The sequence below is a fragment of the Macaca thibetana genome, chromosome 1 (assembly GCF_024542745.1).
Source record: "Macaca thibetana thibetana isolate TM-01 chromosome 1, ASM2454274v1, whole genome shotgun sequence".
Taxonomy (NCBI): domain Eukaryota; kingdom Metazoa; phylum Chordata; class Mammalia; order Primates; family Cercopithecidae; genus Macaca; species Macaca thibetana.
This window is the reverse complement of record NC_065578.1, coordinates 190,967,183-190,991,762: the sequence shown is the minus strand read 5'-3', so window position 1 is coordinate 190,991,762 and position 24,580 is coordinate 190,967,183. Positions and strand designations below refer to the sequence as shown.

Below are 24,580 nucleotides of genomic sequence, written 5' to 3'. Positions count from 1 at the left end.
GGGATACAGCAGAGGGAGAAACCTAGAAACTAGGCAGCGGCAATAGCAGCTGACCCAGGCCATCTCTGTTTGAAGCCAACAGAAAAGCAAAGCTGCCTGAATGGAAGACTTCAGGATAACAAAAAAAAAAAAAAAAAAAGAAACCTTTCCCACTTTATAGTTTTCTAGCCAGTCTCGAGACCCTCGCTCAGTTTTTAAAGTGGAAGAACATTCTGCCACAAAAGGCAAATGATTCTCTATTTGTGGAATTTTCAGTTTTCAATTTCTTCCAGAACTTGCCTTTTCCCCCAGGTACTTTCCTTGACCTCTTCTGCACAATCCACTGTGAGTGCAAGGGGAAGGAATGAGTACCCCCTCTCAGCCTGGAGTCACATCTTCCCTCTCTATATATGGCTATGGACACAGTCCCATATTTCTGGATTTCTTGCATGCCTGCCTCTAATAAGAAAGCAGAGTTTAAATAAGCTGTCCCTCTCGTTTCACTGCTTCACTCCCTCCTGGTTTGCTATTGTTCATGTTCAATGTGTGTTTCTCTACTAGGTACGTAATTAACTTTCTATTTTCCCCTCACAGTTCAAAAGCTTATAAGTATAAAAGCTTGCTGTTATAAATATGTTGAAGAGAGAACACCATACTGTGTTTATGGGTGGGAAGATGGCTAAAAATTTTTTCCAAGGAAAAGGAAATAAACGTTTATCTGAAGTCCCTGGATACACAGTCATCTGCATGGTCTCCTTTAATCTCTATACCCTCTCTGAGGCATGAATTATCACCTCCATACAGAGAGAAGAGAAATCAAGGAACTTGCGGAAGGTTCACATAGCTAGTGTCAGAGCTCCTATGTGAACCTGTGAGCTAACTCCAAACCATGTGTCATGTCCTCTTGCTGCACCACCCCTCGTGGGAGTCCTCTTCCATGGTCTCTGTCTCTCGGAAGCTGAAGATAGATGGGGCCACCTGAGCGTGCAGTGAACACAGAGGGCATTTCTGGGTTGGGCAGCTTTAATTTCTCTCTCATGATACCTTCTCACGTCACTCTCTGGATTCTTGGCTCTCTCTCTCCCCTCTGCCTCTTCCTTTCTCTAGTCCTTTTATTTTTTTATTTTTATTTATTATTATTATTATTATTATTTTTGTAGTGGGCAGGCTAGGAGGCATGATTAGGATTGATGGAGGAGGAGAACTGTTCCAGGTTTGTTTGGTTTTTTTCCCCTGTCCAAAGCCCAATTTCGTCATGCAGATGTGTTGGAGCCAGTAGTGGTGCACAGATCACCAGCTGTACTTGCAGTGATCCAGCCAAATATCACCTTAAATACAGGGCTGAGTCCTAGAAGGCATGTGGAAGGGGCCCCCTTTTCCCTGTTCCATCCCAGACTCCTGTACTCCTTGGAACACAGGGAGAAGGGCTCTTAACTAAAGTACAAAGGGCATGATGGTCAGCTTTGCTTTTCAAAGAAACTATTTTCCCCTCAGTATATATCTCATAGAATTCTGTTACTGTCAGTGGAGGAAAAAACCAAAACCTAAAACAGTTCAACAGTCAATGCACAGGGCTTCAGAAACCTTTATTAATGTGGTTATTTGGTTGAATGCTCAGGCCCTTTGCTTTTCTCCTTAGTGTTACCTCTTTTTGAGTGTTTCTTTGCCTCTTTATGAGAGAGAGGGGAACATTCAGCTTTGATTTTTGTTTGCAGCTTGGTGACAAATGATGGGGGGAAATTTAAACCATTCATCTACTGAGTTCTGGGAATTGTCAGAGGATTTTATTTGTACAGTGCCTTTCTGACATCCATTTTCTCAGAGAAGTAAAAATTATGCTGCATTTGTAAACAAGGTGCTTTTATTATGTTGAACTTTTACAAACATATGGTATATTTAGCCAAAATAACACTTTTATTTAAGGCAAGTACATCCAAAGGGCTAGCATGTAGAATTATGTTTGATTAATGTGCACTCAAAAGCTGTTACACAGTAAGCATAATTTCAGTTTGCGGAGTGTCTTAAATTCACTTTGTAATTTAATATGAAGCCACGTAAGTCAGTTGAAAGACATTTGTCTTTGCAGTTTAGTAATAGAAATCCATATCATGTTATATGGACTTTCAAGTAAAGCAATCACTATTCTAAACTTGAAAGTTTCTCTTTTTAAGAAATATAAATTGCAATGCCTTGGAGCACAAAAAGAAATAGGAAAATGCAACCATTAAGCATTTGAAATATGCTAATTTAAAGTGCTTGAAGCATGTTTTGCCATGCTGAGTACATTTTTTCCTTCCTAGTAACTGAAAAAGTATAAAACACAAACTAAGTCTCAGTACTTAGCTCACTAGTAAAGAAAATTTAACCCATGAATAGTAGTACTGCTATGATAGAGGTAGTTTGTAACAGTTTATGAACATGCAAACCACCAGGATTTTTTTTTTCTGTTCTACTCTCTTCTGTTGCCTTATTTAGTTTCTCGTAGAGTTGCTCAAATGCCATCTCTCTCACTCACACCTTGAATTCTCAATTTAAAATTTTTCATGCATGGTATTTATCATATATATGTATATATACATAGAGGGGTGTGTGTGTGTGTGTATCTGTGTGTGTGTGCACGTATTTCTTGGTTAGAAGCTCTTTTTGAGCAAAAAGTGCTGGAATTTCAAAACTGCATAAACATGGCATACATACATGTTACTAATTGATTTGTGTAAGTTTTGACTCATTATGTGTGAAGTATTGCAGGGTAATGCTATTGTTCTGCTTTGCTAGCTATTCATTTTTGCTAAGCCATAATAATATATGTTGACTAGATATTATTATACTATTTTCAGTGTTCTTAATTGTCACCCACAGAATCAACTCTAGCTAGTTTAAGTAGAAAATAATTTATTAAGAGGGACAAATCATTCTGAGAATCACTGGGAGGGCAAACTTGCAGAACTAGGTTGAGTTTCCAGGAATGACTCACAAAATGAATTTCCTAGGACCGCCAAGGAGCTGTTGCCTCCACCAGTCTGGAGGCTGCATAATCAGGAAGCCACTGTTTTGTTGTAGCCTCTGGATCCAGAGCCCCTTCAGGCCAACAAAACAGGTGACACACGCTCTGCCGGTCTCTCATTTGACTCATTTTTTGGAATCAAAGTCTGGCATGACTACATCTGATTGGCAGAAAGTGTATCTCATCTGGAACTCTGGCTGTAAGAGCAAGATTGGGAAGGGTGAGAGGATTTTGAATTGCACTCAAACATTATAAGGCGTTGGAATAAGTGTTGAGATAGCCCATCTTCAGAATCCACTCCAGTTAAGAGCCTTGACGTGTCTAATCTATTAAGATTCTGTGCCATTCAGTTGCTTGAAAATTGTTGGAGGAGTGTGCAGAATACAGAATCTTCCTATAAGGCGATCAGTCAGCAGCCTGGCTTTTTCGTTGAAATCGTGGTATACAGGGCATTTCCCCTGAATCTGTGAGTCCCCGGAGAAGAGTTCACTATCTTTCCTGGCAGGGACAGGGAAGTCCATCTGGCTGCTGGCATTCTGGGGCAGGGCAAGAAATAGGCTGAAGGACAATATTTCAGTATGTAGGCTTTCACTAAACTCTCTTGTTTTTACCTCACCCCTTGCTGTTCACCCTGCCTGGTATCTCTCAGCCTGAAACATCTTTGGTATAACTTCTCTAGGGAAAAGCCTCTTGTCTCCTGCTGAAGGTAGGAATAAGTTGCCGTGAGTAGAAAAGGTAGTCCTGTGCCACCAGTTGTTTTGTCTACTCCTGGTTTTTTTGAAACAGGATCTCACTCTGTCACCCAGGCTGGAGTGCAGTGGCATGATCTCAGTTCACTGCAACCTCTGCCTCCTGGGCTTAAGTGATCCTCCCACTTCAGCCTCCTGAGTAGCTGGAATCATAGATGCCACCACATGTGGCTAATTTTTTAAAAAAAATTTTGGAGAGACATGATCTCACTATCTTGCCCAGGCAAACTCCTGGGCTCAAGTGATCCTCCTGCCTCAGCTTCCCAAACAACTGGCATTACAGGCATGAGCTCCTGTACCTGGCTTGTTTTGTATACTTCTATACATGGACTTCTGTGTGATCCTACTGCCTCAACCTCACGACCATAACCACGCATGTGGGTATAAGGTGCCTCTAAGGACAGAAGCCAAATGAGGTGGTTTCTCCTCTATTCTTTCCCTCTGTAGGTATTTGGAGAATAACCCTTTTTTAATGCTAGGTCAACGAATGCTCGTTTGTCCCTTCTCTCTTAGAAAGCTTTTTGAAAATATTTTGTTCACTATTTTCTCCTCTCCCATTTCTTTGTTATTGTGGACTAATAATAACCTTTTAAATTATTTTACTGTTATAATATCATAGTAGGTTTGGGATAAGGAGAAGAGATACATACATAGGATCAATCTTCCATCCTTAGTCATAAGTCCTTTAAATTTATTCTTTAGTATGTTTATCATGAATACATTACCAATCTCATATGTACAAATACATAGGACTATTTCTCTAAATTTAAGAATATAGAGATTAAATATAAAGATTTGAGAACAAAATCTTAAATGTTCTCACTTTCAAATTATACAGTACTTTTTTAGTGGGAGGAAAGAGGAGTCTGCATTTTGAGGATATTAACCATATCTGAGAATACAGGGCAATATATGCTAAGTGAAGAAAAAAATACATGGCCCAAGAATGTCACGGGAATGGAGAAGGGAGCCCTCCGTGGGCTTGTAAGGTCAGAAAGGCTTCCTGGGGGAGGTGGAAATTGAGCTGGACTCTGAAGAGAAGGTAGGAACCAGGAAAAGAGCAGGATCTCCAGCCGGGGTAATGTCAAGTGTGACTGATTATCTTTCTCCTGCCAAGTGGAGATATCCTAGTGTGTAACTCCCTTTCAGGATCTGAGTAGGTACAGGGGTGCAGCCATGAAGCCAGTGGCCTAAAAACCATGGAGTTTTCTTGAGACTACTAGGACAGCCCATCAAACACAGGCAGTTTATACAGCGCTCAAGAGAAAAAGCTTAAAAAGTGCTGTTGATGAGCAACCTGCTGGTTCACAGATGCTGTTTACTATTCAAAATGTAATTCTGATTAAAGCAAGGAGTTAAAATCCAAATAAAAAGATGCATAGTTTATATTTTGAGTTTCATACTTGTGCATCTCTATAGTTATAACTTCTTAAAAGCAATAAACACCAGATTTTAGTTTTCAACAACATGTGGAAATATTATTCTGGTATTCTCAATATTTGCATAGCCTCTCATTATTCTTTGATACTTTGATTATTGTATGAGTCAGTCATCATCTTTGAGTCCTTGATCTAGGCAAAGCACTATGCCAGCCCATGAGGGGGCTGTTCATATGTTCATTCAGCAAGTGTTTGCTGAATGTCTATGACACAACCAAAACTAATAAAGAAATAATTTATTTCCTCAAAGAGTTGATGGTTTGGTAGCAAAGTCAGCACATAGCTACAGAGTAACAGGGGAGCAAGATACATAGAATGATTAACAACAATAATAAATAAAGGTAATAATAGTATGGACTTGCTTGTTTCTTTAGGGGTTTATCTTGTAGTTGGGAAGGCAGAGCATAGACACACTTAAGTGAAACATGTAGACTCAGAAAATAAGACAAAAGCACAAAGTGACAGTATAAACCAAGCATAGGGTATCCGACCAGGGTGCGAGAACCAAGCACAGGGGATTAGATGGGAATGTGAGGAATCCTGGCAATGGTAGAGGAGGCCCTTGCCATGCTGGCCATGGTGGGGCTTCTGATGGATCCAGAGCACTGCAGACTTGACTGAGATTTGGTGGACATATCAAAGTGCCCAGTTGGGTAGACAGGGCATCACAGGAGTAGTTTGAACGAAAGGTTCAGCGAACTGCACCCACATTTCTGGGAGATGTGTTTGCTCAGTTAGGAGTCCCAGGGGGCTAGATAGAGCTGCTCCCTGTAGAAGACCTAATGACACAGGGCAGAGCATAAGGTTCCAGCCAGATGGGGGTCAGGGCAGTGTGGGAACCCTTGGAGGAAAAGGCTGCCAGGTGGACCAGCTAGGGAACAAGGATCTGGAAATTTATGCCTGTGTTCTAGTCATCCACAGGTGTATTAGTCCATTCTCTTACTGCTGTAAACAACTACCTGAGACTGGGTAATTTAAGAAGAAAAAAGGTTTAATTGACTCATAGCTCTGCAGGCTGAACAGGAAGCATGACTGGGAGGCCTCAAGAAATTTACAGTCACGGCAAAAGGTGAAGAGGGAGCAAGCACCTCTTTCATATGGTGGCAGGAGAGAGAGAAAATTAACGGGAAAGTGCCACATACACTTTTAAACCATCTGATGTCGTGAGAATTCACTCATTACCACAAGAACAGAAAGGTAGAAGTTCACCCCCAAGATCCGATCACCTCTCACCAGGTCCTTCCTCCAACATTGGGAATTACAACTAGAGATGAGATTTGGATGGGGAAACAGAGCCAAACCCTATCAACAGGCATTCCAGGGGTGTCTTAGAGACAATACCAGGGTGAGAAGATGAGTTTGAATGGACAGGTTTCCTCATAGCCCCCACTTGTTGCAATCAGAGGAGCTCCGCTTTTTAATCTATTTAATATATAGGACTTGTGAGAATTATTTTTTTAATCAAAGGATTCCACCGATTAAAAAAATAAGTCTGCACTTGTGATGGGAAAAGACAAGAAGGCTGGAAAATGAGACCTGTAATACTTTTAGAAAAAAATGTAAATTAAGTCTGAGCTAGATAGAGTAATCTTTTGCAGTAATTTTGAGGCAAAGAGAAGCAGAGTGGCAAATAGGCAAAGGTATTTCTAGTGGAAGAGATAGTTTAGTCAAAGACAAGAAGATACAATCAGAAACGTTCTGCGTGGAAAATGAAAATGCATGGACTTTCCTGGGAAGCAGGAATCCCATGACTGGTGCAGTGGGTACAGGGGCAATCCAGTGTCTCTCAGAAAATGAGGTGTGGGTGAGGAGCATGATGAATATGAATGATTACATGACTCTGTGTCAGTTACTCAGAGCATGAAGGGCTTGGATTAATATATGGAGCCATCACATTTTTCTTGGCTCTGGTCCCTACCCATAAACCAAGGATAATGTCTCCAGTTTCCCTGCTTGCAAACATTCTGGCCACAATGCATCAAAGAAAAAAATGAGACTTTGTTAGGAAAAATATTGATCAACATTATTATCTCTTGAGCAAGAAGCAAATTATAATAATTGAATACCCCATGGTATCTCACGAGTTTTCAGTATTCTGCAAAAACATTTATAGTCCCTGGGTGAGGGATCTTTTTAACTTGGACAAATCTATGCGCTACTGTCCTGTTTTTGGACTGAGTTCTTGGTGGCATAGTCATTCTGTTGCTCCTCTGTTGGCTGGTACAGTAGTACTTCCTATGTGGTCTACGCATGTTGTTGATGCGGATGTGTCAGAGAAACGTTCCATTCATTGCCAGGAGAGTAGTGTAGCACTGAGAGAGGACAAATAAATATCAGTTTCTCAATAGGAGAAAAGACAACAATTAGGAGTATAAAATATGGCAAATACAATAATAGAGAACACACATGGAACATTATATGAGTATAAGAAGGGGGTGGTCAAAACTAGGAATCTTTGTTCTAGTGAAGCATAAGTATTCTCTGCAACATAGAATATTCTGTTAGTCTGTCATAGAACCTGTTTCTAATCTGATTATTTGATAGCTTGAGAAAGATTGTCATGTTTCAGAATGTTAGAGCAAGCCAGTGAAGAATTTAACAAATATCACATATTTAAAAAATTAATTTACTGCCATTAGTGCATATTTTAAAAACATATTTGGTGCCATTAGTGGCTTTTTCATACCTTAATATTTCTCTTTATTACTGTATTCTAATTTTTTACTTATTTTTTTATTTTTTTTTGAGACAGAGTTTTGCTCTTGTCACCCACGCTGGAGTGCAATGGCATGATCTTGGCTCACTGCAACCTCTGCCTCCTGGGTTCAAGTGATTCTCCTGCCTCAGCCTCCAAAGTAGCTGGGATTACAGGTGCCTGCCACTACACCCAGCTAATTTTTGTATTTTTAGTAGAGACGGGGTTTCACCATGTTGACCAGGTGGTCTCAAACTCCTGACCTCAGGTGATTCACCCACCTTGGCCTCCCAAAGTGCTGGGATTACAGGTGTGAGCCACCACACCCAGCCTTTGTTCTTATTATTCTAATGTAATCTCTTTTAAGTTCTACCATTTTTGAAAACTTTTCATCAGTTCATACCTCCTAAGAGCAGAATCTATGCCTTTTTGTTTTTGTATTCTTTTGAAGTATATTGGATTGCCACAGCATATTTTTATGTTGAAGGTTTGTATGAATCAAATCAGATATATTGGTTTAGGTTAGTAAAACTTCATCTAACAAACTATATGATGCTAAGCAAAATACTGTAAGTTAATTTAAAATCAACCTTTGAGGCATTAAAAATAAGTGTTTATATTCACCTCTGGTTAATTTTTAACACAATGGTCTAGGTAGTCCCAGCATGTTGGGGTTTTATTTATTATGGATCATCAGCAATGTTTATTAAGCCATGTCTGTATATACACCGGTGTAATAACTGTTACATGTAAACACAACAGAATGATGACATAATCTTTGCCCTCAAGGAACTTCCAATCTGTGCTTGAAGAGGCAAGCTAAACATAAATAAAGATTGCCATGCTAGATAGCCTATGACAAAAATTGTGGAAAAGTTGAGAGTTATAGAAGAAAAAGGTCTATGATGTGCTGTAATCAGCTGGTGGCACTTGAAATAAATTTCAAGGCCAAAAGAACCTGCCTTCTTTCAGAGAAGGCATTCCTGGCAAATAGAAGACAACACGAAGGCAGAGATAGAAATAAACATGGCAATCAGTCTAGACTTTGTAAAGATTTAGTAGTCAAAAGCTGTGTCTGTCAGTTAAGTATTTCATATAGCTCTTTTCATAGAATTTTTACTTGATTATCATATATATGTGACTATCAAAGATCTTAACACCTGGCTTTGGTTGTCAGACATTTTCAAATCAATTCAATAACATTTATAATATACACTGTATAGATTTTTATGCCTAGCATCATGCTAGGCATTATAATATATAGAAACAGGGAAGAATTCATGGTCTTTTCTTTGAAGATGTTGTTGCTTTAATAGGAGAAAAGGTAGAACAAATACAATAATTAAAGATGCCATCAAACCAAGGCCACTCAAATAATTTAAATTATGAAACTCCCTATGTATAAATTTCCAAGTGAATAAAGGCCTCCCAGTCCTTTGCATATGCAGGAGCTATTCCCCCACACATCTGATCCTCTGCTCATATCCATTGTATCTCTTTCTAGGGCCTAAGTTATATTGATGGTGCTCTGAGCTAGAGACCATCACTGGGCACTTGCCAAACCCATACCTATCTCTCACTGACTCTCTGGTTTCCTTTCAAGGTCAGCGAACACATACTGTAGTCATCCCATAATTCCCACCTTCTTCCCCCTTGGTTTATCTGCCTTTTACTACTCATTGTTCAGTTACTTTCACCTCAGACCCCTTTCACACAAAGATGCACCCTCTTTGGGCCTGACCTGTTTCTTCTGTTTCTTCTAACTCTTGCCAGTGAATTCAGGAAAAAACACTACACTACTGCTCTCATGTTCCCTTTCTCTTTGAACAAAAATATCTCTGTCATCCTGGATGCCTCCCATAGAAATATTGCTAGCGACCCTCCTGTATTGAGGAAAGGGAAGGTACTATGTTTAAATGTGAAGAAAAGAATGGTGCTGAATCAGTGACCTCAGCCTCTGAAGCCTTTGAAAGTACACAGAAGTTCTGTTCTGACTCTCTATTAAAAAATCTTTCGCTAGACATTTACAAGTGCTTCCTTCAAAATGTCTACTCAAGATAAAATGTTTAAAATATAAAATTTCATTTCTTATTTATTACAAAAAACATGTTGTAAGCTTTTGTTTTTCTCCATAACATAGAATATTATTTGTTAGTCTGTCATGAAACCTGTTTCTAATCTGATTATTTATTAGCTTGAGAAAGATTGTTATCTTTCAGAATGTTAGAGCAAGTCAGGGAAGAATTATAACAAATATTACATATTTTAAAAATAAAACAACTTAAACAACTATATTATGTAAGCTTATATAAGCTGCTTAAACAATATATAAGCTACTTAAACAAGAGAGTTGACTGAACATTCTGAATTCCAAATAAGCAACATTCACATACATTTTCAAATATAAGGCAGTTATAAATTGAAGCTGTCTCATGTAGTTTGAAATGAATGGAATAAATAATACCTATTATATGAATATAAGGGAGAGAGATGGGGGAGGTGACAGAAACAGATAAATGGTTACAAGTTTGAGAAAACCTTTTGCACAGAAAGTAAAACTTGAACTGAACTCTGAATACTAAACATTGCTATGATAGGGAACTGTTGAAGGAATATCTCAAGTTGGGAAAAGACTGCTGGTAAAGATATATTTGGTTGAAACATAAACTTCTTATGGAGGAGAAAAGGAGACATTGACAAATCAGGATTGAGCCAATTTGTAGTGTTTTTAAACTCACATTAAAGAGGTTAGTGGATTTTTTCCCACAAATAATGGAAAGCTATTGAAAGTTTTGAAGGATTGCAATGAATTTGACAAAATCGTTTTCAAAAATCATCTTCTCTAGTGATGTTAGAGAAATTGGAAGGCAAGCGACTAGATAGGAGACCATTTGTGACCACATGCTTGTGAGATGCCAGGGACCTGGAATAATGTTGTGGGAATGTCAAAGGAGGGGAACTAGGACAAATTCTTCAAACACGATGTGACAAAGTCTTAAGGTAGTAAACGAGGCAAGGAAAGATGATGAGTCAGAAATAATAGTGAGGTTTCAGATGGAGTGACAGGGAGAATGAAGGATAAACCTGACAGCAGAAACAGGGAGGTCAGAAGGGAAAACTGGATGGATGAGAGGAAGGAAAGAGTTAAGTACATGGGGGATTTAGTACTATCAGTAGAAATTTAATGGAACTACATATGTCATTTAAAATTGTCTGACAGCCAACTTCAAAACAGTAAGAAAAAATAGGTGAAATTATGTTTGATAATGCTTTGTTTACCCCCAATATATTCAAAATGTTATCATTTCAACATATAATCAATTAAAAAGTATTACCAATATAGTTTACATTCTCTTTTTAAGTTTTTGAAATCTGATGTCTATTTTGCATTTCTAGCTAATCCCAGTTGAGCCACATTTCAAGTGCTCAGTAACTGCCTGTGGCTAGTGGCTACCATATTGGACAGCACATTATTAGACAGTCATAGAACTGACAAAAATGATTTGGCACATTTCTTAATTAAGATGGTTCTAAGACTGTATTTTGGAAATTATAATTCTGTATATTATTTCTCCTCTATTTCTTTTGTTTTAGCTATTTTAGATTCATGATGTTCTTTTAGCAGAACATCATTCTTTTCCCAAAGCACCAAGACTTTTGAGAAATATCCATGATATACTGTTTTATTGCCTAGAGTTGCTGCTGTCTCATTTAATTCTCTGTTTGACTTAACAACTTTAATAAATAAATGTCTGAATACATTTTCTTCTTTCTTTGTCAGTCTTCAAAGTTTTGATTATGAAACAATTTAGCAATATGTCCTCAAAAACCTGGGATAAATGACATTTAGTACTTTGGATATGAGGACCATTTTTCATGTTCCCCAGTCTGCATATGTGTGTGTATTTCTCCAGTGTTTAATATCTGACATAAACTTGCTGGAGTTTTGGTCTTCACGATATGCTAAAGAATGCAGTACAAAAGAGCCTATTTCTATAGAAAACAAGCCAAGGACATTGTGTTCCATCTTTACAATGAAATTCAGATTTCCCATTAAAAGGCAAATCTATCATTTCAAAAGGTTGAATAGGATGGTGCTTTAAAAGAATCCAGCTGCTTAAATTTAGGGCACTGAAAAACATTCAATTAAAAAAAAAGTTCCCTGGGTCTCAAGCATTTTCATTTGATTATGTATTGGATAGATTTTCATTAGGTCTAGAATTTTGCCTCTTAGAATTCTGTCCTAAAATAATTTGACAACTGTTTTGAGAAAGTTGGACTCAACTATGGTAGCTCATTTATGATTAAATTATGTATTTGCTGTTTAGAATATTCTTGTGTTTGATAATATATTCTTAACTTTTGTTGTAGAAATATTGGACTATTCTTACAGTGCTTTACTTTTTCGTGTTTATTGTTGAGCCTCTCCCAGTGCTATTTAGTTTCCTTTATGTTTCTTCTTTTCTTTGAAGACATTGTCTGTCAGAACAGCCATTTTGTTCTCTAAGCAGCTTCCTTCAATGTTTTCAGTCACCTATTCACATGACTTTTTGTAGCCAAGTAGAATGCCATCTTTTTGCTATTCTAATGTGCTCTGCCCAACTTTTTTCTGATTAATTTATGAGTAAGAAGTGGAAAGGCGGGTGATACTCCCTACAATACAACATGTTACCCACAAACTGACTAGGGAGCACAGAAGAGCTCTGTGCTACGCAGCTGAGCTATAAATTCTCAAGGAAGTAGTCTATATGCTGTAGGAGCAAAAGGACTTATGTCAGACATATTTGTATGATGCACGTATTTCCCATGGGCATTAATAGTCGTTTATTAAAAGTTATGACTAAGTCTGCATTCTCTCCAGCTCTGGACTTTAGCCCTGCTCTCTTTCAGGGGTAACAGCAGAGATGTAGCCTGGGAGCATACAGAGGACCATGGTTAACAAGGGCAGTGCTTGTTATACCCCTGGTAATAGGTATTTACTAGGTTTCTTAAATTGAGTATTTGGCTCTCCCCTACTCGTTGTTAGGCATTTTTACATATAAATAATATTGCCCCTGGGCCAGTCCCTAAAAGTAAATGTTTCCAATAATTTTTTGGCATCCAATGTTCTACTAACACTAATTTGGTCACATTTGCAGACCTCACCTCTCCAATGTTCATATTCTTCCTAAACAATTGTTAATTTTGAAAGAGAGTTTGTTCTAGTTAATATCAGTCCACTCCTAATGAAGTTTTCCCCAAAGAGCTCAACAATTTTATGGAATAATTCCTTTTCAGAATTCGTATTTTATTCTAGACCCAAATGAGCAAGTATTTTTTATGCTTTATCATAGTTTATGGGGGGTATTTCATACTGGGGTCCTGTGCTTCCACTTCCCTGCCAACACTGGCTATCAAAACTGCTTAGGCTGCAAATAAAGCAAGAAATGAAATCCATCTGGCATTTCTCATTGAATTAGGACCAGAACATTTTTGTTAAATATTAACAGATGGCTAAAGTCTTAATATCAAACTAACATTTAAAAACATCTAAAAGGACCCACATGAGGGGGAAAGGACAGAGGACCATGTGTTTTCTCCATCTCAGAACCCTTCCTGTACACTTCACCCCGCCATTTTTCCAACCCACATGTTGAGAATCACTGGGGCCTCCTATCTCTAATAACTTTTATGCCTTAATAGTTGGTATCAAAATAGGGTTTGATGATATTATCAAGATAGTGTAATCAAGCATTAGCCAAGTCAGGTGATGTGTTGCCATTGGCATGCCTCAAGATCTTTTATTAAAGTCAATTTTCTGTCTCTCCTTTCCTCTCCTCTCCTCTCCTCTCCTCTCCTCTCCTCTCCTCTCCTCTCCTCTCCTCTCCTCTCCTCTCTCCCTATCTCTTTTCTGTCTCTCTCTCATAATAGGAAAAAGAAAAGAAGTACATGCTTCCCTTGGACAACCTGAAAGTTCGGGATGTGGAAAAGAGCTTTATGTCTAGCAAGCACATCTTTGCACTCTTTAATACAGAGCAAAGGTAAGAAATTGAAACAGTCCCTGTCTTCAGATTTTTTTCCTTGAAGTTCTACATGATTCAGAGATCATATTTGAAAATAGTTCCTTTGGCCGCACCTTGAAATTTGTCTACTCTTCAGTTTTCCTTTCATTTATTTGTATTTTTAAATTCCACCATGGGTTATGGCTTCAAAGTATAAAAACTCAGACTAAAAAAGATCTTCAAGTGTTAACTAATTATTTCTTGCTTTTCCACCTGGCATGAAAATAATTCTTCATCCATTTGGTTTTTTTTTCTTTTTGCAACGGGATCTCGCTTTCTCATCCAGACCAGAGTACAGTGCTGTGATCGTGATTCACTGCAGCCTCGAACTCCTGGGCTCAAGCAACACTCCTACCTCAGCCCTGTAGAGTAGCTGGGACTACTGGGTTCATGCCACTGTGCCTGGATAATTTTTTAAAAATTGTTTTGTAGAGATGGGGGTCTTGCTGTGTTGTCCAGGTAGTTGACCTCAAACTACCTGGGCCCAAGAGATTCTCCTGCCTTGGCCTCCCAAAGTGCTGGGATTACATGCATGAGCCACTGCACCCCGTCTGTCCATTCTTAAAGCTGCATTTTATTACCTTAAAGTCTTTCTTGTCCCAATATATTGTTTACATACTTACAAACTACTCGATGATAATTTTTAAAGTATCTTTCTAACGTGAATGGATATCACTTTTGCTCTTGTTGAAGAGCAGACAAATTTCACATATTATGACTAAATTCAGTGAATAGAATTATTCAGTTAAGGTAAATAAAAATGTATAGTATTTTACAGTTTTTCAAAATGCTGTCTACATTCATTGTCATTGGTTTTTGTAACAGCTGCCCTTGAGGTTAAAAGGATACAGTTATAAATAAGAAAGTGTAGCCTCAGGGATGTTAACTCACTTTCTTAAGGTCATAAAACTAGTGCATGGGGTAGCTGGAACTTGTATCAGGACTTCCTCTAAGTACACTTTTCCTTCCACTCATTTTCCATTGTGTGCTTATTTTATTCTGTTGCTCATGTGCAGTATCAAAACTGTATTTTGAGCTGATCATCACAGAGTTCCATGATCTTCACTGAAACTTAGCAGTAAAGTTAAATAAGCAAATGGAGAGGTAAGAGAGGATGGGCTAGAGAAGTGTAAAAGGGCTACAACTAGGAAAGGATAATAAAGGAGAGTTTTTGCAAATGAAAATGTTTTAGGAAGAAGCTAATTAATTTGTGTGAGTCAGTTATTAAGACAGTGAGTCATTAAGGTAACAGGATCTAATTTTAACCCATTTTTCGAGACTGCCTTTTGTCTTCATTTAGCAATGAATGAAGTTACTTGATTAGGTTCAATGACTGGCCCAGGGTCAATCACACAGTAAATTAAAATAGCAAAAGAAGACGTCTTCCTACATTCCCAGTCAGTTGCTCAGAGTGACTCATAATACAAAAATACTTAGTAAAACCACAAGGCAAGCCATTTAAAGAATTGACGGGAAAGAAAATTAAATACAACTAACTCCCCTACCAAATATTCAAATGGGATTTTTGAAGACAGTATTATTTGAGAGCAGCTTATGAAAACATTCTGCAAATAATAAAGAATAAAAGGTTTTCTAGAGAGAACAGTAGTGAGTCTGCCACACTGCAGCCAAGCTCAGTACTAGTTTACATGCCTTCATCAGAGCAGCTGAGAATCAGGAGATCCTAAAGCAATCATCAGAGGTGTGCTCAGCCTTCTTGCCTAGATGCAGAGTGGAACAGGTGGCTGCCAAACAGGAAGTCAAACAAAATTGAATCCATGGTCAACCTGAAAAGTTAATGTTATAAAAGAGCTGGGTGTAAAGTAAAAACAAGGCTATGGTAGACTATCATTTTTCATAAAGTACAACTGTGGATTTTAATGACAGCAAAAGTCACTGAAATAAGGAAACTGGATTTTGAAAAATCTAGATATTTTGGAATCTTGGAGTTCTAAAAAGGTATTGAATTCTGCTGCCACTTCTCAGTGACTTCAGTGAGTATATAGATGTACCTACATTGGCCATTGTCTTCTCCTTTGAAATCTTGATTCCTTTAAATCATTTTTGTGCTGGCAAGGACCTCCAGTACAATGTTGACTACAAGCTGGAATCCTTGTCTTGTTTCTCATTTTAAGGCTAATTTAAGGATGTTTTTAAAAATTTTATAGCGAAATACCTTTTGATAGATGTCTGATATCAGGTGAAGATTTCTTGTGTTTCTAGTTACTAAGGTTTCTGTTTTCATTTTAAATCATGCTTAGGAGCTGAATTTTATCAACCTCTTCACCTGGAAGATTGTATGATTCTTCTTCTTTAATCTATTCATGTGACCTTCCAATGTTAAACCGTCCTTTGTCTCCTGGGATTAAACTTAGTTAGGTCACAATATGCTATTCTTTATTATGAGTTCTTGGCTTATGTTTGCTAGTATTTTAGCAAATGCTAATGAGTTAGATTGACCCATAAATTTCCTTTTTATATTATTTTTACCTGGTTTTAATATCAAGGTTCTGTAAGCTTCATAAATTGAGGTGCGAATAAGTCCTTATTGTTCTTTGGAACACTTCACAAAAGATAGGGATTAACTATTAACTGATTGTTTGGTGGAAGTAACCTGTAAAATCATCTGGCCCTAGAAAGTATTTTTGGTAAGTAGGCTTTTAACTAGTGATTGAATATATTTAATGATTTCAGATTTATTTAAGTTTTCTATTTGTTCCGTGGATCCGTTTGAATAATTGTATTTTTTTAGAAAATTGTCCATTCTGTTTTGCTTTAAATATATTGCACCAACCATTCCTTAATATTTTATTTTTCTAAATCTCTGTTATATCTGGAACTTGACTGATTTTTATTTCTAATATTAATCCTTATCTTTTTTTATGATCATTCTTGCCAGAGTTTTGTCTCTTTTCAGAGAACCAGCTTGTGGCACTTTTGAACATCTATTGTGTATACTTTTTCTATTCCAATAATTTCTGTTCTCAATTATTTCCTTCCTTGTATTTTCTTGTGTTTACATTTCGGGTCTTTTCAAACTTCTTAATTTAGATGTATAGCTCATCAATTTTTATCCTTTCCTTTTCTTGTATATCAGCATATAGATCTATAGATTTCTCTCTAGGTAGTGTTTAGCTTACTACAATTTTTGAAATTTAGCAATTTTATTACCATTCAGTTCTGTTTCCTATTCTTCATTATGTTTTTTCTTTGAACTATTTAAAAGTGTGTTTTACATTTTAGAATGCAGGGAATCTTATTGTTTGTATCATTGATTTCTAACTTAATTGTATTGTGATCAAATAATATGGTCGTACATGGTGTTAATAAACATTTCACATATATGTGAGAAGAATGTACATTTACTAGCCTGGAAGTGTAGGTTCCATGAGAACTGATTGGATTATGCTTGTTAATTGTATTTTGCAATGTCTATAGTCATTATCTTTTTTTCATCTCAAATAATTTCAATATTCAACAAGTATATATTAGGCAGCTGTTATGTGCCAGACACTGTTCTATCCTTAAAATATACTTGTGAATTAAATAGAAAAAGACAATTAAACATTTTAGATACTGTCTAGAAAGGGGAATAGGCAGGGAGACAAAAACTCACAAAGAATCTTATTTTATCAGATGAGCATTAAAAAGATCACTTTGTGATTGTGAGCTTGAATAAGCCTGCCAATTTTTGCTTGAGGCCAATCGATGTTATTAGATTCATACAAATTTAGTGTTGTATTTTCCTGGTGACTTAAAAAAATAACTTTGTGACAGCCCTCTTCAGTCCTAATAATGCACTTTGCCTTAAAATTTATTTTGTCTTATGTTAATATAGCTACACTAACTTTTGGTTAATATTTTTATTGATACATAATATTTATACATATTTATGGAGTACATGTGATATTCTGTTACATGCATAGCATATGTAATTATCAAATCAGAGTATTTAGGATATTTATCATCACAAGTGTATATCATTTATGTGTTGAGAACTTTCCAAGTCCTTACCTCTAGCTATTTTGAAATATACAATATATTGTTGCTAATTATAGTCACCATATTCTAGTATTGAACATTAGAATTTATTCCTTCTATTTAACTGTATGTTTGTACACATTAGCCAACCTTTCTTCATCCTTTCTCCCCAACCCCCACCAACACACACACACACACACACACACACACAGACACACACACATTATTTCCACCCTCTGGTATATATCATTCCACTAACTACCTCCGTAAGATAAACTTGTTAAACTCGTATTTATGAGCAAGTACATGTAATATTTGTCCTCTTGTGTTTGGCTTACTTAACATAGTGACTTCCAGTTCTATCCATGTTGCTGCAAATGACATTATTTTATTCTCTCTTTATGGCAAATAGTATTCCATTGTGTAAATATACCACCTTTTCTTTATCTATTCATCCATTTAAAATATTTAGGTTGATTCCATATTTTTGTTATTGTGAATAGTGCTACAATAAACATGGGGGTGCATGTGTCTCTTTGATATACTAATTTCCTTTTCTTTGATTGAATACCCAGTAATGAAGTAGTTCTAGTTTTAGTATTTTTAGAAATTGCCATATTTTTTTCCATAATAGCTGTGCTAATTTACATTCCCACCAACAGTGTATGTTCCCTTTTCTTCACATCCTCACTGCCATCAACAGATTAAATCTCATTACTTGTTACTGGTTGGTTCAGGTTTTTTATTTCTTTCTGATTCAATCTTGGTAGGTTGCATTGTCCAGGAATGTATCCATTTCTTCTAGGTTTTCTAGTTTGTTAGGGTATAGTTGTTCATAATAATCTCTGATCTTTTGTATTTCTGTATTATCAGTTTTAGTATCTTTTTATTTGATTTTTTAAGTCTTCTCTCTTCTTGATTAGTCTTACAAGTGTCTTATTGATTTTACTTATTGATTTTTTTGTGTTTATTGTGATTATTCTTTTGTGTGTGTGTGTTTTTGATAATAGCCATTCTAACTGGGGTAAGATGATATCTCATGGTTTTGATTCACATTTCCCTGATGACTAGTGATGTTAAGCATGTTTTCACATATCTGTGTGCCATTTGTATGTCTTTTTTGAGAAGTGTCTATTCGTGCTTTTTGTCTGCTTTTTAATGGAATTGTTTGTTTTCTTTTGAGTTCCTCATATATTCTGGATATTATTCCCTGTTGGATGAATAGTTTGCAAATGCTTTCTCCCATTTAACTGGCTGTCTCTTCACTCGGTTGTTTTTTTTTTTTTTTTCCTTTGCTATGAAGTTTTTAGTTTACTATCATCCCATTTGCCTATTTTTGTTTTTGTTGTTTTTGTTTTGGGGGTCTTAGTCATAAAGTCTTTGCCCAGGCCGATGTCCTGAAGTGTTTCCCCTATGTTTTCTTATAGTAATTTCATAGTTTCATGTAATGTTTAAGTCTTTAATCTATTCTGAGATGATGTTTGTATATGATGAGGGATAAGGGTCTAGCTTCTTTCTTTTGAGTATTTCTATCCAGTTTTCCCAGCACCATTTATTGAAGAAGGTGTCCTTTTCCAATGTATCTTCTTGGTGCCTTTGTCAAAAGTTAGTTGGCTGCAAATATGGGGGCTTATTTCGGGATTTTCTATTCATTTCCATTGGTCTATGTGTCTGTTTGTGTACCAATACATGCTGTTCTGGTTACTATAGCCTTGTGATATATTTTGAAGCCAAGTAATGTGATGCCTTTCACTTTGTTCTTTTTGTTCAGGATTGCTTTAGGTATTTGGGTTCTTTTTTGATTCCATACAAATATCAGGATTTTTTTTCTATTCCTGGGAAAATGTCATTGGTATTTTGATAGGGATCACACTGAATCCATAGATCGCTTTAGACAGTATGGTAATTTTAACTATATTAGTTCTTCCATCCGTGAGCATGGGTTGTCTTTCCATTTGTTTTTCTCCTTTTCCATTTCTTTCACCCATGTTTTGTAGTTTTTCTTGTAGAGGTCTTCCACCTCCTTGGTTAAAGTTATCCCTAGGTGTTTTGTTCATTTTATTTATTTAGCTATTGTAAATGTGACTGCCTCCTTGATTTCTTTCTCAGCTGGTTCATCGTTTATGTATAGAAATGTTACTGATTTTTCGTATGTTGATTTTGTATCCTGCAACTCTGCTGAACTTGTTTATAGTACCTAACAGTGTTTTGGTAGAGTCTTTAGGTTTTTCTAAATATAAGATCATGTTATCTGAAGGTAGGAACAATTTGACTTCCTCTTTTCCAACATGGATACCTTTTATTTCTCTTGCCTGACTGCTCTGGCTAGGACTTCCAGTGCTATATTGAAAAGAGTTGTGAAAGTGGGTATCCTTGTCTAGCTCCAGATCTTCCCATTCAGTGTAATGTTAGCTGTGGATTTGTTACATGTGTTCCTTATGATGCTGAGGTATGTTCCCTCTGTGCCTAGTTTGTTGAGAGTTTTTATCATGAAGGAATGTTGACTTTTATCCAGTGCTTTTCTGCATCTATTTAGATGATCACATTGTCCTTCATTCTGTTGATGTGATGTATCATGTTTACTGACTCATATGGGTTGAACCATTCTTACATCGTTGGGTTAAATCTCATTTGATCACGGTGTGTTATCTTTTTGAAATGTTGTCGGACTCAGTTTGCTAATATTTTGTTGAGGATTTTTGTATCTATGTTCATCAGGAATATTATCCTGTAGTTTTCTTCTTTGTTGTATACTTTTCTGGGCTTGGTATCAGGGTAATGCTCCACTTATTAAATGAGTTTGGGAGAATTCCCTACTATGCTATTTTTTGGAATAGATAATAATTGGTGTTAGTTTTTCTTAGAAAGTTTGGTATGATTTGGCTGTGAAGCCATCTGGTTCTGGACTCTTTTTGTTGAGATTTTTATTACAGATTAAATCTCATTACTCATTATTGGTTGGTTCAGTTTTTTAATTTCTTTCTGATTCAGTCTTAGTAGGTTGTATTGTCCAGGAATGTATCCATTTCTTCTAGGTTTTCTAGTTTGTTAGTGCACAGTTTTTCATAATAATCTCTGATCTTTTGTATTTCTGTATTAGTTGTAATATCTTTTTTATTTCTGATTTTGTTTAAGTCTTAATATCTTCTTGATTAGTCTTACAAGTGTCTTATTGATTTTATTTATCTTTTTAAAAACCCAACTTTTCATTTTGTTGATCTTTTTTATTGTCTTTTTCATCTCCATTTCATTTAGTTCCGCTCTTATCTTTATTATTTATTTCCTTCTATTAATTCTGGGTTTTGTTTGTTCTTACATCTCTAGTTCTTTGAGATCCATCATTATATTGTTTATTTAAAATCTTTCTATTTCTTTTGATGTAGGCATTTATTGCTATAAGCCTCCATCTGCACTGATTTTGCTTTATTTCATAGGTTTTGGTACATTGTGTTTTGATTTCTGTTTGTTTCAAGAAATTTTTAAATTTTCTCCTTAATTTTTCTCTTGACTCAGTGGTCATTCAGGTGCATGTTTTTCACTTTCCTTGTATTTGTACTGTTTCCAAAATGTCTCTTGTTATTGATTTCTGTTTTTATTCCATTGTTGTCTAAAAAGATACTTGATATGATTTTGATTTTTAACATTTTTTTGAGATTTGTTTTGTGTCCTACTATATGGTCTACACTAGACATGTTCTGTGTGCTAATTAAGAATAATGTTTATTCTTTAGCTGCTGGATAAAATGTTCTGTAAATTTCTGTTAGTTCTATTTGGTCTAATATGCAGTGTAAATCCAACGTTTCTTTGTTAATTTTCAGTCTAGATGATCTGTCTTATGCTGAGAGTGGAGTGTAGAAGTCTAAACTATTCCTGTATTAGAGTCTTTCCCTTCAGGTCTAATAATATTTGCTTTATATATCTGGGTGCTCTGGTGTTGGGAGCACATATGTTTACAATAATTATATCCTCTTGATGAATTGACACCTCTTTCATTATATAATAATTTTGTCACTTTTTATTGCTTAAAGTCTGTTTTATCTGATGTAAGTGTAGCTACTCCTACTCACTTTTGAGCACCATTTACATGGAACATCTTTTTCCATTCCTTTATTTTCAGTTTATATATGTCTTTATAGGTGAGAATTTTTCTTGTAAGCAGCATATGGTTAGATCATTTTTAAAAATTCATTCAGCCAGTCTATATCGTTTAAGTGCAAAGTTTAATCTGTTTACATTCAAGGTTATTATTGACATGTGAGTGCTTCTTATCATTGTTTTACTTGATTCCTTATTGTTTTGTATATCCTTTTTTCCTTTATTTTTCTCTCATAATTTATCTTTGTGGTTTGATGGCATTCTGTAGTGGTTACATTTAAGATTTTTCCCTTCCTTGTTTCAGTGTTTGCTCCACTGGTGGTTTTTATATTTGCATGTGTTTTCATAATGGTAGTTATTATTCTTTTGCTTTTGGGTGTAGGTCTCCCTTAAGTATTTCTGATAGGGCTGATCTAGTGGTGATATCTCTCTTAACTTTTGCTCATCTGGGAAAGACATTATATCTCCTCCATTTAGGAAGGATAATTTTGCTGGGCATATTTTTAGCTAGCACATTTTTTTCTTTTGGCACTGTGAAGATATCATCCCATTCTCTCCTGTCTTGTTAGGGTTCTGCTGAGAAATCTGCTGTTAGTCCAATGGGGTTCCTTTATATAGGTGGTTAGATACTTTTTTCTTGCTGTTTTTAATTTTTTTCTCTTTGTCTTTGATTTTTGACAGTTTGACTATAATATGCTGTGAAGAAGACCTTTGCGAATTGTATCTATTTGGGGATCTTCGACTATATCTGAATGTCTAAATCTTTTGCTAAGTTTTGAAGTTTTAAATCTATTATTTTATTAAATGGGTTTTCTAATTCTTTCATTTTTTTTCTTTGTTTCTTGGGACACCAAAAATTTGAATATTTGGATGCTTTATGGTGTCCCATATGTCTTGAAGGTTTTAATCTTTTTATTGTTGTTTTTTTTTTAATTTTTGTCTGACTGGGTTATTTCAAAAGATCTGTACTCAAGTTCTGAGATTCTTCCTCCTGCCTGCTCTGTCTTACTGTTGAAGCTTTTGAATGTATTTTGTATGTTATTCAATGAATTCTTCAGTTCCAAAATTTCTGCTTTTTAAAAAATTATGTCTTTGGTAAATTTCTCATTCATATCCTGAATTGTTTTTCTGATTTCTTTCTATCGTCTTTCAGAATCTTCTTGTATCTCTCTGAGCTTCTTTAGTGATAGTATTTTTAATTTTTCCCTAGAATTTCATAAATTTTCCCTCCCTCCCTCCTTTCCTTCCTTTCCCTCCCTCCCTCCCTCCCGCCTGCCTTCCTGCCTGCCTGCCTGCTTTCCTTCCTTCCTTCCTTCCTTCCTTCCTTCCTTCCTTCCTTCCTTCCTTCCTTCCTTCCTTCCTTCCTTCCTTCCTTCCTTCCTTCCTTCCTTCCTTCCTTCCTTCCTTCCTTCCTTCTTTTGAGACAGGGCTTCACTCTGTCACACATGCTGGCATGCAGTGATTTGATCATAGCAGCCTCCTACCACTGGGCTTAAGTGATTCTCCCAACTCAGCCTCCTGCGTAGCTAGGACTACAGGCACATGCTACTATGTCTGACTGGTAAATTTCTTTTTATTGGGATCTGTTGCTGGATAATCATTGTGTTCCTTTCAAGGTGTCAAATATTCTTGCTTTTTCATGCTTCCTGTGTTCTTATGTTGATATCTACACATCTGGTATAACTGTTGCTTCTTCTAAATTTTTTGAAATTGCTTTTGAAAAGGGCAACTCTTTTCTGACATGTATCTATGGTATTGGTTGGGTAGGGTACTTTGCTTTTGAATCTGACTATATGTAATGGTATAGTCTCTGTATGACTTCTTCATTTGCAGACAAGCATGAGTGATGTCTGAGCCTTCCTGAGGCTGTGATAAAGTTTTGCTGAGTACTATAACACTAGGTGGGCCAGTCTTTAGGCCCCAGGCCAGTATACCCTGGTGCTGGTGTTGGTGGGTCCGGGAAGGCTGATTCTTGTGCCTCCTGGTTGCTTTCTCAGATGCTGGTAATGGCATCAGTGGGTCTGGCAAGTGAACAAGTTCTTAAGCCCCTGGGCAGTGGGTGTGGCATGGGCAATGGCAGTAGCAATGGTGGAACAACCATCTGGGACCCAAGTGGTCCACACCTGTGGTAGCAGTGGCTGCCAGAGGTTGGGTGAGCTGGCCCACAGACTTTCAGGTGGTGTGTATAGTTGGGTGCCAGCTGTGGTGGTAGTGCAAGTTGAATATGGCTGGTCTCAGACCCTGGGAGAAGTACTTAGGTGCCACAGATGGTCAACTGGACTGGGTGATCTTCAGGTCCCTGGAAAGTACATTCAGGTGATGCTCAGGCCCCTGGAAGGTGGGTATAGGTGATGCCCGTGCCCGTGGATGGTATGCTCAGGTAATGGGGGAGGGAGTGGAGCTGAGCCAGGTGGACTTGCTCTCAGACCCCTCAGTGGTACTAGCTATGGTAGGCAGAGGTGGGGTGATCCCCAGACCACTGGAAAAATGCTTAGATGAGAGCAGAAATGGCTATCTGTAGCCCTTCTACTGGGAAGCATATGGTTGCCTTCCCTGGGTGGAGCCATAAGCTGGGGATTGGGAACATGGGCTTCATT

The 24,580-nt window shown here is 36.8% G+C and overlaps 1 protein-coding gene across 9 annotated transcripts in view; it reads left to right on the top strand.

Annotated features, from left to right (window-relative positions):
• Positions 1 to 24,580, top strand: part of DNM3 (dynamin 3) — a 558,007-nt gene that overhangs the window by 380,841 nt on the left and 152,586 nt on the right. For 8 of the 9 annotated variants that reach the window (XM_050767784.1, XM_050767809.1, XM_050767775.1 and 5 more), the window contains one exon: positions 13,777 to 13,886. The exons of the other annotated variant lie outside the window; for it this stretch is intronic. In XM_050767784.1, coding sequence (XP_050623741.1) covers positions 13,777 to 13,886 — 110 coding nt within the window. The remainder of the gene's footprint in view (positions 1 to 13,776; positions 13,887 to 24,580) is intronic. 9 annotated transcript variants of the gene reach the window in all.